Source organism: Pteropus medius, unplaced genomic scaffold, assembly GCF_902729225.1.
Source record: "Pteropus medius unplaced genomic scaffold, Ma_sr-lr_union100, whole genome shotgun sequence".
Taxonomy (NCBI): domain Eukaryota; kingdom Metazoa; phylum Chordata; class Mammalia; order Chiroptera; family Pteropodidae; genus Pteropus; species Pteropus medius.
In genome coordinates, this window is record NW_024351543.1 from 10,378,709 (window position 1) to 10,393,963 (window position 15,255).

The window sequence follows — 15,255 nt, forward strand, 5'->3', positions numbered from 1 at the left end:
TTTAGCTCTTCTACTTAATTTATAAATTCAATTAATCTATTTGTTAATTTCTAGAATTATTATTTTAAAAAACAACCTTGGTCAATTGTGATACTTCTGTTCTCTTTCATACTTTCAAATCCTTATTTTATAATTCCATAATTTAACTTTTTGAACATCTATTTCTGCCATTTTTTTTTTTTTTCTGATGATTTTCACTCATGGTATCTTATTTCCTTCTGTGGTCTAGAATTTTGGATACTGAGTTTATGTTCAATGGAGTCTTTTCTGTGTGAATACTGTAAGGCAAGTTTGAGGGGGCAACCTTCCAGTGATAATTTATATTTTTGCTTCTCTAAGACATTATAAATCCGGAATAGCTTTAATTTTTCAACTTCAAGTTTCCCAGAGAACACATATGGTATAAACTTTAACTCCAAGTTCATGTCAGCAGACCTTTGGTTATAAATTCTCATAAGAAAGAACTGCCCACACCCACCCACCAACCTAGGCCGAGGCAATTTCATTACCTACTCCCTTTGTCAGCAAAAACATGTTTCTTCTAGTCCATACTTTCACTGAAGATATAACCCTATGGAAGTCTTATCATGTGAAAGACTCAGTCTCAATTCTATATCGTATCTCCTGTGCTTCACACACTGCTACTAAATCCACATCTCTAAATTATGGAGAGAAGCAAAGTCCCCCCCAGAGTAGAACAGCTTTAGCTAGTGGAGGTACAGAGCTCTACTTTCCAGCCCCCTCTTGCTTTTCACTTAACTTTCTTACACATGCAGCTATGCATATGCATTTTAAAAGGATATTTATTATGCTTTCTCCAGCATTCCTATGTGTTTTGCATGAGTGTTTTTCAGCTGTTTTGGTCACTATTATTGCCAGAACTGGAAGTCCAGGAGCACTTTCTGAAGGAGACAGAAGGAGCTCTACCTGCCTTCAGAAGCCCAGCCTAGGAACAAAGAATCAAGCCAGATCACCTCAAGTCACTTCCAACTTCAACTGTGTAAACAAGTCCCTGGCACATCCTCCCAGAGAACAAGGTATGGTCCCAAACCATTCTCTGGAATACCTGCCTTCCTCCAGGCCCTACCATTCCTGAAAAATACTGGAGAGAGTTTCCAGGTAAAGGTCAAGGATTATACAGAAACATTACTTTTGCTACCTCCTGTAATCCCAGTAAAGCCACAGTAAAAAAGAGTTTTTTAAGGTATAAACCCATAAGGATAAGAACAGGAGAGAAACACAGAAATGAAAGTCTTAAGATGGAAAGCAGGTACCTGAGTGGTCAAGGATCCACCCCATGAACTCCTAAGTTGGCTGTGGGGAAAGCTGAGAAGCAACAGGATATCCACCACAGAACCTTACAAAACTCAAAAATTTGTGGCACCAGATGTCTCTGGAAGAGTGGGATACAGATGAGCCCAAACACAGAAGGGCTGGTTGGTAGACCCTCAGGTCTTACTACCCCACATCATGACTAGGGAGTAGGGAGTGTCCCTCCCTCGACCCAGCAGAGAGTAAAAGGTTATTTTCTAAAGATGATAAAATAGAGAACCTCTGGATAGGGAGGAGTACACAAATTTGAGGGTAAAGGTACCACACTTAAAGAGGAATACAGAATAATAGAACAAATACAAAAAATAAAAATTAAAAAAAAACTGTTCTTTTCCCCCTGTGGCTCCCAGGATATTGGCAGCCAGGCCTATTTCAACCCCCATCCCCTCAAGAGAAAACAGAAGATGCTTCTCAAGAGAATCTAACTAGCTTCAAAAACAACCCAATCAAATCATCCTACAGTTGGCAGATTCCACTTACAAGCTCAGAGCTTTCAATCAGTATTTGGATCTATCCTTAAAAAGGAACAGGAAAACCACTTAACTGTAAGACAGCGATATAAATAGGCAAAAAAGGAGGGGGGGAGAAAACAGAAATTATGCAGGGAGAAGATAACTTCAAAACCTCTATTGATATCCTGAGAGATAAAAAGCAATGCACTCTTGAAAAATGAATAGGGTGGCATTACTAAAAGAGCAGAGAAAAGAACTCTCATTATATATAAAAATAGATATATAATGGCAGAAATGAAAATTAGTAGAAGGATTATTAGATAATATTGAAGAAATCTCACATATAAGTAAAGCAAACACACAAAGATATAGAAAATAGGAGAGAAAAAAGACAAGGAATTTGAAAGCCCAGTCCAGGAAGTTCAATATCTAAATCACTGGAGTTCCAGAAAGTGAAAACAAAAGAGAAAAAAATCAAAGACCAGCATAGTTGATGAAAACAGCCCTCCCACCAAGGCACATCACTGTAAATTTCACAACAGCAGAGACAAGATTCTACAGCAAATGACTGGCAAGGGAGAACTGTCACTTATAAAAGATTAAGCATCAGAATGGCTTTGAACCTCCAGCAGCCAACACCTGGAAGCTAGAATACAATTCTATTCCATTCCATTGTCTATTTAGCTGTCTTGCACCATTTTAAATACTATAGGTTTTCCCATTTTAAATACTATAGGTTTACAATAAATCTTGACATTCAGTCGGGTGCACCTTGTTCTTTTCCTTCAAGATAGCCTTGGCTCTTCTTTGTCCCTTGCGTTTCCAAATCGTGTTATTCTGAGGGTTAATTAGAGATTAAACCATAAAGGCTTTTTCTGCGTCTACGGAGATAATTTTATAGTTTTTCTTTATTCTGTTAATATTAAGTGGACTGATTTAATTTCCAATTGTTATATTAACTATGCATTTTCTGGGGGAAAAACACTTGGTCAGTACCTATTACTATTTTTACATATTTCTGGATTCTATTTGTGAATGTTTTAACCCATTTCCCATTTGCCCCAAGAATACTCACCAGCAGCTCTTGCAACTGCAGTGTTTAACCTAACTCGTGGATTCCAGTCCTGACCTTACCCCAAAGTTTGCCACAAAATATCTCGCTTTTATTATTATTTTCGCATCGCTCTAGTATATCAACAGTCTTTGGAAACAAATGACATCATTCTATTTATAGCATTGTTTTTAGTAGTGGTATTTCCATATAGTAATTCTTGATAGCTGAAAATGCCAAATCAAACAGTTGTTAGCCAGAGATTCATTTGATGCATCCAATTTATGTATACATTTGTTACATTAGGATTAGAGACAGTACTGTTTAGAAATAACTCCAAGAACAATTTTTGTATTTTACTTTCACATTGAAAATCAATCAGATTTGCTTCTGCCTCAAAAAGCATGTTTATATAAAATTAAATTGATGCTGGCAGCAAGCTGCACTTTTTTTCTAAATGAGAAATGGGTTAAGGATTTGTGCATTTTATGTTCATTAGGGATATTAGTTCTATTATCTTTCCTGCTCTATGTTCCTTTATCCTTCTTTTATCGCCTTCTTTTTAATTTGAGAATTCTTCTTCATTAGCTTGAAAGTTATAATCTTTCCATCTTTTAGTGGTTACTCTAGAAATTACAGCATGCCTTCTTGACTTATCAAAATTTAACGTTAACGGGTAGTTTTACCCTCTTTCTGAGCAATGAAAGAACTTGTAAAACGATTAAATTCCACTGTCGCTCCACTCTCAATATAGCATCATTGTCGTGTATTTTGTTTTTACATGTATTTCAAACTCGATAACACATTGCTCTCACAAAATAATTGAATATTCATCATTTCCTTTGTTCTTCATTCCTTTCTGCATCTCTGACCTTCCATCTAGGTCATTTTCCTTCTATCTGAAGAACACTCTCTTTACTTGGCACCTACATTCTTGAAGGACAGTTTTACTTGATATAGAATTTTAAGTTGACTATTATTTCTTTCAGCACTGAAAGCTATCATTCCAGTTTTCTGGCTTCCAGTGTTTTTGAGAAGTTAGTTATCAATACATTGCTCTTTTGATAACAATGCCTTTTTCCTCTGGCTGCTTTTTAAGAGTCTCTGTCTTTGGTTTTCAGAAGTTTGGCTGTGATAGAAACAGGTGTGAAATTTTTATTTATTATTTTATCTAGGTTCACAGGGCTTCTTGATTCTGTGGCTTAATGTCTTTCATTCATTTTATAAAGTTCTCAGATATTATCTCTTCTGCCTCATTCTCTGTCCTGCATTTCTGTGGCTCTTGTTACATGGATCTTAGACTTTCTCATGTTTTCCATCTCTTCTATATTATCCACCATTTTGTCTCTCCATGGTTCAGTCTGTAAATTATCTTCTGATTTATCTTCCAGTTCACTAATTCTTTCTTCAGCTGCATCTAATCTGGTCAAATCATTTACTGAGTTCTTATTTTCCGTTAGTCTACAGGTCAGTTCTATAACAGATTTTTCATTTGGTTGTTATATATTTTTCTAGCTCTCTGATGAAATTCTCACTCTCATTTCCTTGACAACAGTATGTGTATGATAACACCAATCTGCAGCTCATCTAGGTGTCCTTTAACTGTAATATTTCTGCTGGCTATTTATTTAAAATGACTAGCTAGTCATTAGATGTGCAAAATTGTTTGCAGAAATAATTTAAGGCCCAGAATGATGTTACATTCCCAGAATGATGTTGTTACATGTGCCTCTGGCAGGCAGTTAAGGGCACCATTAATTCCATAACATTTTAATTTGACTTAAGGGTTTGTCTTCTTTTGGCTCTCCCTCACCCCCTATGTCTATGAGATCCCAACCCAAACAGAGGGGATCACTATACCCACCTTCTGTTTAGAACTCCAATTCCTGTCTTCCTAGCCTCACAAGGCTATCAAATGCAATTCTCAGCCTCTCAGTTGCCCATCTAGAAGGACTGAAAACAAACTCAAATGTCAAAGTCACTACCCAGGGCCTCTGTTCTCACCCAGGTCCTGGCTTGGTAAGTCTTCAACAATATATATAATAATATCTTCTAAGATGTATATTGCTTTCGACCAGAGATGTTTCTTAATTTGTCCTTCTTTTCCAGGTGCCTTCAGAAAGAAAGCTGTCCCTGATGATGAGAAGAGGAAATCGCTATATCCACTTTTTACTCAGGTTTTAGACATATTTTCAGGACTACATTATACCCAAGAGTATATATACATCCACACAAACACTGAAACTAATATCACCAGTGTAGGTAAGGGTACCCAAGGAAAGTATTAAGAACATAAACCCAGGACAGAGTCCCAAGAAAAAGTAACTTCCATTCCAAAGTATCACTGAAGAGGAAAACAGAATTCACTTTCGCCCAACTTTACTGTTTCATACTGTCATGGACTGAATTGTGCCCCACCTTAAAATTCAGAGGTTGAAGCCTTAACTCCCAATGTGACCTACTGGGGGACTGGTCTTTAAGGAGTTAATTAAGGTCAAATAATGTCATATAGGTGGGGCCCTAATCCTTATAAGAGGAAGAGACACCACCAAGTGTACCCACACAGAGAAAAAGCCATGTGAGACACAGCAAGAAGGCAGCTATCTGCAAGCCAAGGAGAAAGGCCTCACTGGAAAGCAACACCGCCAGCACCTTGATCTTGGACTTGCAGCCTCCAGAACTGTGAGGAAATAAATTGGTTATTTAAGCCACCCAGCCTGTGGTATTCTGTTATGGCAGTCCTAGCAGACTAATACACAGACAGTGCGCATCACCTGTACAATGTGGGAAAGGTGACTGTGACATTATTTGTACAAGAAACAGTACCACAAATCCAGTGTCATCTAAATCCACAAAGAGGGCCTGACAAGTTGGCTCACACGAAGAATGCCAGTAAAATAGTAGTGAAAGAGCAGACAGCATGCTGAGGGAGATAAGGAAAGCAAGGGTTTGGAGAACAAGTCATCTCAAATGGTCTTGCCTACTTCTTCAGCCAATTGTAGCAGAAGGTCATGCAAAGGAACAAGGTGTGCATTCAGCCAGGAACTGAGGCTCACCAGAGCCCCTTTTGCCATGAGAAACTTCTTACCAGATTCTAAAATAATACTTCTACACATTTCTCCCCTATCTCCTACCACCATCGACAACACATATGAAATCAAGATCCTGCCATGCCAAGATCTTGTCAAATTCACTAAGGTCACCAGGAAAGCCCTGTTACCTACAGCTCCTCAGTGACCTTTAGCAGGTGGCTCAGTGTCTCTGGAGGGCAGAAGTAGCATGGAGCATGGCAAGCAAGTATACACAGAGACACGCACAGTACATCCACCCCAAATCCAGACCAGCATATTCCAGCTAGTCCATTGCTACCGACATCCCAACCCTTCCTCCCCTTGGCTCTGTCAGCACAGTAACCAGGAGGCTCAGACACAGGAAGAAGCCTCTCTGGTTCTCAGACACCAGCCAGTGGGAGTGAGCACCTTCCCTGTCCCGGCACCTCTCATGAAGTGGGCTATTTCCAACCTCTGTGATCTAGCATTTCTGGAAGGGAGGGGATGCTCACAGGTTGCTAGAGGGCTACCTGCCATCTGGGCCAGCTTCTGCCCCTACTGCCATCACCTGGGTAGCCTTGTGGGGGATGGGGGGAGGTATAAAACCGCATAGCCATTTCTCAGTATCTATTAAAATTTTTAAATATATATGTCCTACAACCCAGAAATTCCTTTTGTCATCAATCCTTGAGAAACAATCTGCATAAACTGCACACAATCTGAAAGTCCATCAATACGACACTAGATAAAATGTAGTCTGTATCTAAACTTTGAAACTTTACACAGCTATTAAGACTGAGGTAGATCAACATGTATTAGAAAGACTGCCAAAACATATCTCTGAGTTTAAAAAGCCATGATGTCACAATGCGGACACAAGTCACAAACATGATGAGAAAAAATGAATACAAACAGTTCATTGTATAAGGCTCTATTCATATAAAGCAAAAAAAAAAAAAAAAAACCATGCAAAATTGACTTATGCTGATAGAAGTTAGCACAGTGGTTACCCTTAGGGATTAGGGTTAGAGACTGGGGGTAGGGGCTGGTAAATTTCTGATTCTTGATCGGGATGCCAATTACATGGATGTATTCAGTTTGTGAAAATTCATCAAGCTGTCACTTATGATAATTACATTATTCTATACATATTTAATATTCCAATTAAATGTTTGAAAAAAGGCAACAGCATTTTAGATTTAAAAAATAAACCTCTCTCTCTCTCTACGTACTTCTATAGGTGCACAGGTAAAATGTCTAGAAAAATAGATGCCATTCTGAGAAGGCTCACCTTTGGAGAGGGACTCAGACGGGGGGCAGAAAGACCCTAGTTTTATCTATACCTAAATTTTTGCAATTGTATGTATATTTGTAAAACTAAAAATTAGTAAAACTTAAAATGGGAAAAGAAGTTATGGTCAAAGTGACCTCTACTCCCCAAACTATACCCCAGGATAGCTAACCAGGAGACCCCTGGAGAAGAGGAGGTCTGGATGCAGTTTTCCACAGGAGCAAAGGCAGGACTGCATTGCCCTGGCTCTCTTTCTCCTCCTAGGTGGCCCTCAGGGGGAGGGTTCACAGGAGCACCCAGATAGATGTAAAAGAAAACTAGAATGCATGTAAGTCTTCTGCCCCTCTATTTTCTAAGCCCCTGAGCTGATGAACCCTGATCCCCTTATGTGCTCAGGGCACAGAGAAGCTGGACCTTCTTATGAGGCCTGGGCCACAGGGCTCCCCTATAACTCACACCCCACCCAAGCCAGCAGTTCCAAAGGGGCTGGGGGGGGCGAGCGGTGGTGACTGGTTTATCTGGCTTATGAACATCTGAAGAGACTGTCAAAACTTGGGTAAGAAGAAAATACCCAAAAAGCAAATAAAGTAAGGGTTTCTTAACCCATGGCTACCAGCCCAGGGTTCTGAGAACTCATGCATGCTTTCTGAATCAACTGGAAGGGAGTGGTGGGGAGGAGGGCTGTCAATGACACTTGGACATAAAAAGTCATTGTCCTCATACCTGAAAACATTGTGCACCACTACACAAGCCAGAAAGAAAAATCATCCTAGCATCAGCACTCAGGAGAGTCAGCTTCCAAGTCAGCCTTCTGTTTTCATTGGTTCAGGTCTAGGAGGCAAGCAGGGGCCCCTCCCTCTCCTCAGATGGACAGACAACAGCTGGTCTCATCACATCTTCAGAAACGATCGGCCACAAAACCCGGGAAGAAGCCTCCTCCATCCTCCAGCCAAGGGCTTGGGTTTCCAACCGGCCTTCCTTTTCCTTCCCCAGAACTAATTTTAGCCTCCTTGGTTGTCAGAGTGCAACTGAAATAGTGGACAGAGAAATGTCTGCAAACAAGAGCAGGAGCTCATCTCACAAAACACCTCAGCTCCAGCCCAAAAACTGGCCAGAGAAAAGTCCCAGCGGGCAACAGGCCAGACCCCTAGAAAAGGTCCGCTTGGGAGGAGGCCACACATCTGCCCAGTGAAGCACGCTTCCTTTCCAATACCCGCTCCCAGCAATCACGTGTCCATGAATGAAAACACCCAAGTAGGGCTGCCAGTCCGAGAGTCTGGAAAAGGCACACATATGTGTACAGCGAGACTGGAATGGCCAGAGCAAAGCATGTGACTGTCCAAAGGTGGGAAGCCATGATTCATCCTCGGCCAGGAGGAGACATGGATGACCCCCGAACAATCCCAGCTTGCATTATCAGCTGATTTAAAGTACCCACCATCATCTCAGGCAGAGACCTCACTGAGAAACTTAAAATACAAAGACTCAGAAAAAGGCAACAACATCTCCTCCCCGCCATTCCCACCCCAGCCTAACAACCCAGGCATCCAGGAGCAGGACCACCAGGACTTCAAGGAACAAGCACCTCTCAGGCCTGTGAGTCTGGTGGAGAACCACCAAAAAGGAAGCCCTAAACAAGGTGGTGGGTGTCTATTCCGGAACAAAGAACTGGTGACAGAATGAGAGGAAAGGGAAAAAAGATAAAGAATTCTGAGGCAGCGACCAAGTTCTTTTGGAAAGATCCCAAAAGAGATGAAACTAGGAAGTCTCAACCCCAGCAAGCAACTCTTTAAAATAAGCCCTTCACATCCCAGGGGTACCAAGTACCTGGAAGCTGAAGCTTTTAAGGAGGCTTCCTCCTACCCTAAGTGCCCAGTCTGTATTCCGTTCCTAATGCAGTAAGCTGTGTCTTGCTAAGTTGAAGATCGGAGAGGAGCCCCCCAGAAAGCCCTCCCTAGCGGAGCTCGGAGCAGGACAGGGAGGGGTGGAGAACACACTCAGGGACTGCCAGCCTGCCAGGCCCAACACACAGGCGCTCAGTGGGATCAACCCCGTGGGTCAGGGCCTCCAGTGCTGGCACCTGTCCCCGCAGTTCTGCCCACCACACCTCCCCAGGTCCAGAGGAAGAAGCCTGGCCCTGCCCTCCAACTCCCTGAGGCCAGGGTAGAGACCAGTGCCCATACCTTTGGGGAGAGGTTGCCCCCCTGCCCCGGCGTCCCCGGGCTTGAAGCTCCAGGCCCACAGATGCTGCGGCTCCTCTGGGTGCCACGCGGTGGGCCCACCTGGGGGAAAGGGCATGCCCGCGTCCTGCTACAACGCCGACGCTCCCCTGGGCAGCCTCAGCTCCAACAGCTCCCAGGTGAGCAGACAGGCCACCGGATGGCGCCGAGGCCCCAATGACAGGCCCTTCCTGACATTCTGCGAGGAAGGGAGGGAGGGAGAGGCACGAGTGCAAACCTCAAGGCGGCGGTCAGAGGCGGGTGGGCGGGTGCGGGCGGGCAGGCTGCCCGGCCACCCACAACCGCCGCCTCCCTGAAATCCGAACCACTGCTGGGAAAACTCAAGGACGCCAGGATTCTTCTCGGTGGCCAGAAGTACTCCCGAACCACTAGTTTCCAACCAAACTCTCCCATGCTGAGCAGGTTTAGCAAAGTACAAATCTCCTGAGCTCTGAGGATAATCCTACCTCCCACTCCAAATCTGATGGGGGAGAGGGCATTAGCCATGAATCCCCATCTCCCACAACTGTCTGTCTCTTTAAAAGCATAAGAACATTCTAGATCAGAGGTTCTCAACTTAAGGTGATTTTACACTCTCCATGCAGGACAATGCCTAGACGCATTTTTGGTTATCAGGATTAGAAGTGCTACTCAAATTTTGCGGGTGGAAACCAAGGGTGCTACTAACATGCTACCATGCACAAGAGCTCTGCTCGCACTCCTCCCACCCCCAAAACACACACACAACAAAGAATCACTGGGCCCAAACTGTCAACAGTGTCAAGGCTGAGAAATCCTGTTCTAGAATGAGGCGCATCCAGCTAGGACCCTGCCTGAGGGCTGTCTATCCAGTGTCGAAAATATTACCCAGACCAGCTCCCCCTCAGCCCCTAGATCCCAGTCTATGGTAAAAGGCCAGTAACAGTAACTACAACTGGATCCAAACTCTGACCTGAAGCCCCTTGGTCCCCACTTGTACTACCCTGAGCTCCCAGGGACAGAACTAAATGCACTGGCACTCAGGAGAGGGTTTCCGGGAGGAGGAGGAGACCAGGGCATGATCGCAAAAAGCAGAAGTCATGTCCAGTGACTAGAACAGGTTAAATCGAAGCAGCAAGATGGGAACAAGCCTAGTGCACTCCCCAAGGACAGCAAGTCACCCTTCAGGACTGGGACAGTGGGTATGTGCAGGGCAGCCAGAACTTCACAGAGTCCAATCCAGGGGGCCAGAGGTTCCAGGTATCAGTGCAAAACAGTTAGTGTGCAAGTATAATGTATGCATGTATGCAAGCGCACACACACATACACATTTATTTGTATTTTACTGGGGGAAGGGTCCACATCTTTCATCAGATTCTCAAAGGAGTCCATGAAACAAAGGACCATGGCATAGGATGGTCCTTCACTGGTGTTCCTGCAAAAGAAGTACCTCAAGTGAAGTGCCAGGGGAAGTCCAGGTGCTAACTGAGTATCCTCCATGCCCAGAAAGACCCCAGAGGCAGTACACCACAGAAGCCCACCCCAGCTGTGGGAGGCCATGGGGTTCTGGGTCTTATGTTTTCGCCCAGCTGTAGGGCCTGGGAGGATGGGCAAGTTTCTCACATCATCTACCTTGGAAGAGCCTCCATGAGCTGAGGAGGATGCCCACTCCTCCCAAAGGGTAGTTCAGCAAGCCAGGTGCAGCAGAGCCTGGAGTGCCCAGCAGGTACAAGGACAGGTAGAGGACAAACTCTTCCCTGTAGAGGGGCATCATGGTCCACATTCTTGACAGCTACCACTACACTGGGCCTGAGCGTCACTTCACTCACATACACACACTTCTCCCCTGAAGAAATGGACAACAACTTTGGATCAGAGAGTAGCCAGCCTATGAGGGCAGGTTGGGGCAATCAAGGCCTGTACTTCCTGATAGAACAGACAAGAGTCAGGTCCCTCTCCCTAGCTAGTCACTCCTGACATTCCACTGGGAACACTCTCCACCGTGACCTCACAGGCCCTGATCTGAACCCCAAGTACAGCATATCGACAGATGTCAGGAGCTCTTGTGAGAAACACAGATGTGTGTCTGGGATGTCCACTGCAATGCAAGAGCCAAATTACTTGCTTCCCAAGGACACTGGTCCAGGCACAGAACACAAAAGACTTGCAGAACTAACTGAATACTGGTCTTTGTAACAAGTGCCATGTGCTGTTATTACAGCATAAATTCTGCCTTTTCTTCTAGGTCTGCACCACCCAATATGGTAGCCGCTAGCCAAATGTGACTATTAAAATGTAGAAAGTCAGAACTGAGATGCTCTATAAGTACAAAATACACACTGTTTTGAAATAGTATGAAAAAAGAATGTAAATGGCTCATTGTTTTAATACTGATTAATGTTTAAATGATCATTTTGTATATATTAGGCTAAGTAAAATATATCATTAAAGTTAATTTCACCTTGTTAATTTTCTCCAAAAAATCTGTATGTTGAAGCCCTAATACCCAATGTAATATTTGAAGATGGGTCTTTTGGGAAGTAATTCACGTTAGACTGGGTCAAGAGAGAGGGGCTTTCATGAAGGGGTTAGTTCCCTGCAAGCACTGAGGAAAAGCCATGTGTGGACCCAGTGAGAAGGCAGCCATCTACAAACTAGGAAGAGGGCCTTCACCAGAACCTTACAATGCTGGCACCCTGACCTTGGACTTCCAGCCTCTACAACTGTGAGAAAATAGAGTTATTTAAGTCATCCAGTCTATAGTATTTTGTTAAAGCAGCCTATGAAGACTAGAACACCTGCTTCTTTTTTTTTTTTAATTCACATGACTACCAGAAGATTTTAAGTTATAGATGTGGTTCACACTGTATTTCTGTTGGACAGTGCTGTTCTAAATGTTCCTTCTACAAGGACACTGTGTATGCAGGAGGTGGGGGTAATTCTAAGCAGCAAGCCAGGACTGGAAGGAAGGGCATCTGTTAAGTCAAATAGGAGGGCCAGCTCTGCCACCATCAGGGCCTGGGGCAGCTCTTCCCATAGTTCCTCACAGGTCAGAGCAGTAGCCACCAGAGCACCGGGTGGTGTGACCACAAAAAACACCCAGTGACCCCCACCTTTTTCCCAGGGCAGGGACACAGGGTGTTAGACTTCAATCTAACTCCAGCTGCCCCATCTTCGGGAGGATGACGGGAGGCTAAGGGAAGAGGAGGGAAATTGGTGCTTGGGGAAGGGGAGAAATCCACTCTGCCCTGCCTAATCTGAGAGATGAGGCCAGACTGAGACAAACTAGGAGAGGGTTCCCAGATCCCAGGAATATCCAGGAAGGTTCTAGAGACAGACAGGTGAGCTGTGCGTACCTATTAAATCGGCCTGCTGCCACTCTCCCCTCTACAGGACAATGCCTTCCTTTCCTTGAGAAAAGCATCTCAAAGCAGCACTTAAAAGGGACTGGAAGCAGAGAGGGGAACAAATTCAACAACACTTTGCCTTTATCACACAGTTAATAGCTCCAAAAGAGCCATGACGGCTCCTCCTAGAGTGCCTGGGTACCAAAGAGAAGGTCTCTATCCTCTGGTCCCTGCACGTAAGCTACGCAGCACCAAGCCCCACAGAGAATTCACCAGCTCTGATACAGACGGCTAAACCAAGCTACAGTGCAAATCAGGCGGGCAAAGCGGGGTGAGATGGAGATCCCGAATCCCCACCCCCGCAGCGGCGCGGGGATCCCAGCCCCGCCCCTGCACGCCCCGCCCCGCCCTTCGCAGGTTTCCCAGACTCCGCGCTGCTGCCACCGCGGGCAGCTAGGGACCCGCGCTGCATGTGTAATGGGGGCTGGGAACAAAGACGCCAGGACCCGGCGCTCCGGCTGCCGCGCACCAACCTCCCCTACTACCCCAGACTTCCTCCAGGAGCTTCAATGCGCGACTCTCCACGCTTCCCAGGGGTGCCTGGAGCCATCCTAACCGGAGCGCGGAGCCCGTCGCTGCGCGCACACCCAGTTTGGGCGCGCCCAGCACCAATAGAAGGGAATCGGTGGGAAAAAGCATCTCCCCGGCAGAACTCCGCATATATACACCCGCACCCACACACAACCACACGCGTGCGAGAAGAACGCTAGCCTCTCAGGTCACCCACCCCCGACACGTGCTTCCCGGAGCCCAGAAAGAACAGGGACCTGTTGGTTTTTCTTCTCGCTCCACCTCCCATCCCAGGCGCCCAAAACAAAGCGGTCCCGCGGGGTGGCTGCACCTCGCGCCCTGAGGCCCGGTGCAAGGAAAGCGGGCGCAGGTGGGAGCTGATGCCAGCGGCCCGCCTCACGCGCGACACGACGCAGACCCTGGTGGGATGGGGTGCAGGGGACTCCTCCGAGCTGTAAGAAGCAATCCCCTCGCTTCGCTACATCTGGTGGCACTTAGGGTCGCGCAACCCTCCCCCTAGCCGCTGCTGCACCTACAATCCCGCCACCCTGGGTTTAGATCTTCCTGCCTCGCCTGGCCACCTTCCCCACGCTCTGCTTTTCCTCTCTCCCTGGCTTCCACACTCCCGAGTAGCCAGAACCCAGAGCCTGGGGGTCCGGGTCCCGGTCCCCATCGTGGGGTCGCCTCCGCGAACCGGAGACCCGCAGACCGCCGCACAAACAAGATCGTCCACCCAACATCAGCGAGCGGGGCACCCAGCGCGACCCTAGTCCCTGAACCGGGAGGTGCGAGCTGGATGCAGGTGGCTCGGCAAGGAGGCCGCGGGCCCGCCCTTTGTTGGTAAACACCGCGCGGCACGCGAGGCCGGCCCCGCGCGCCCTCCCCGAGCCCCCCACGCCGCGCCCCGTCCTTACCCGCGCACAGCGATCCCCAGAGGAGAGCGAGGGCCGCCCAGGGCGCCGTCATGTTCCGCGGCGCCGCCCCGCGGACACCCGGAGCCCGCGGGCAGGGCCGCGCGGCGCTCCCGGGGCGCGCAGGGCCCGGCGGCGGCTGCGCTCTCCTTCCCGCTCTTCCTTCGGTCTTGTTCCCGGCGCGCTTTCTATGCCTACGTCCCGGGGCAGCGTGCGGGCTCCAAGGGCCGGGCGGCGGAGCCGAGCTCAGGGCCGCTGCAGGCAGCGCAGGCTACGGCCCGGGCTCCAGGGCAACGCGGGGACCGGGGGGCGGCGGCGGGGAGCGGGCCGGAGCGCGCCCGATTCAGGCATAGCGCGGCGGGGCTGGGCCCGGGCCCCCGGCGCAGGGGCCGAGTCCGGAGGGGCCATGGACAAGGAGGGTGAGAGGGGAGCTGAACCGAGTCCAAAATGGCTCCTGAGCCGCGGCCGCGGAGCCGAGCCAGCGGGGAAACCCGGATGTTGGATACAAAGAGGCGGGCGAGCTGGGCGGGGAGGGGGAGGGGAGGCGGGCCCTCCGGCCGCATGGTCCGCGCCCCCCTCAGGGGCGGGGCCCCATGAAAACAACAACAACAAGGAGGCCCCGCCCCCAGCCCGCGCCCTCCGGGAGGACGCAAAACCACGGGACTGGAGCGCCAAGCTGGGCGCGCTTGCAGAAGTGACGGGGTTGGGCCCTGGACCACTTTGCTCCGGACCCCGGTATCCCGTGGCTGCCGCGCCTGGGATTCTTGTTCCGTGCGCTGAAGCCCCCGCCTCCTAAACACGTGCTGCCCTGCGACCCCGGAGTGGGTGAACAGCCCCCCGGACTCTAGGCTGATTCCCCTGCGTGCTAAGGTTTCCCACCTGTGAAATGGGAGTCATTACGAACCATAGGAGAGTCGTGTCTTCATCCACTCGCGAACTAATAGACAGAGAAAGGCAGACTGCTCCGAAATAACAATTCCCTTACCCCGCATGTCTACCACCCCCCCCCACACACACACACAAAGGCACAGCTAGGGATCCCGGAGTTGAACC

General features: G+C 47.6%; 1 protein-coding gene across 5 annotated transcripts in view; it reads right to left on the reverse strand.

Annotated features, from left to right (window-relative positions):
* ACVR2B (activin A receptor type 2B) overlaps positions 1–14,608 on the reverse strand; it is a 36,245-nt gene extending 21,637 nt beyond the window's left edge. For 2 of the 5 annotated variants that reach the window (XM_039843285.1, XM_039843282.1), the window contains exon 1: positions 14,206–14,608. In XM_039843285.1, coding sequence (XP_039699219.1) covers positions 14,206–14,257 — 52 coding nt within the window. In that variant the 5' untranslated portion in view covers positions 14,258–14,608. Of the gene's footprint in view, positions 1–9,359; positions 12,115–14,205 lie in introns of those variants that run through there. The other 3 variants (XM_039843281.1, XM_039843284.1, XM_039843283.1) reach the window with 3 other exon arrangements.
* Between the last annotated feature and the right edge of the window lie 647 nt (positions 14,609–15,255).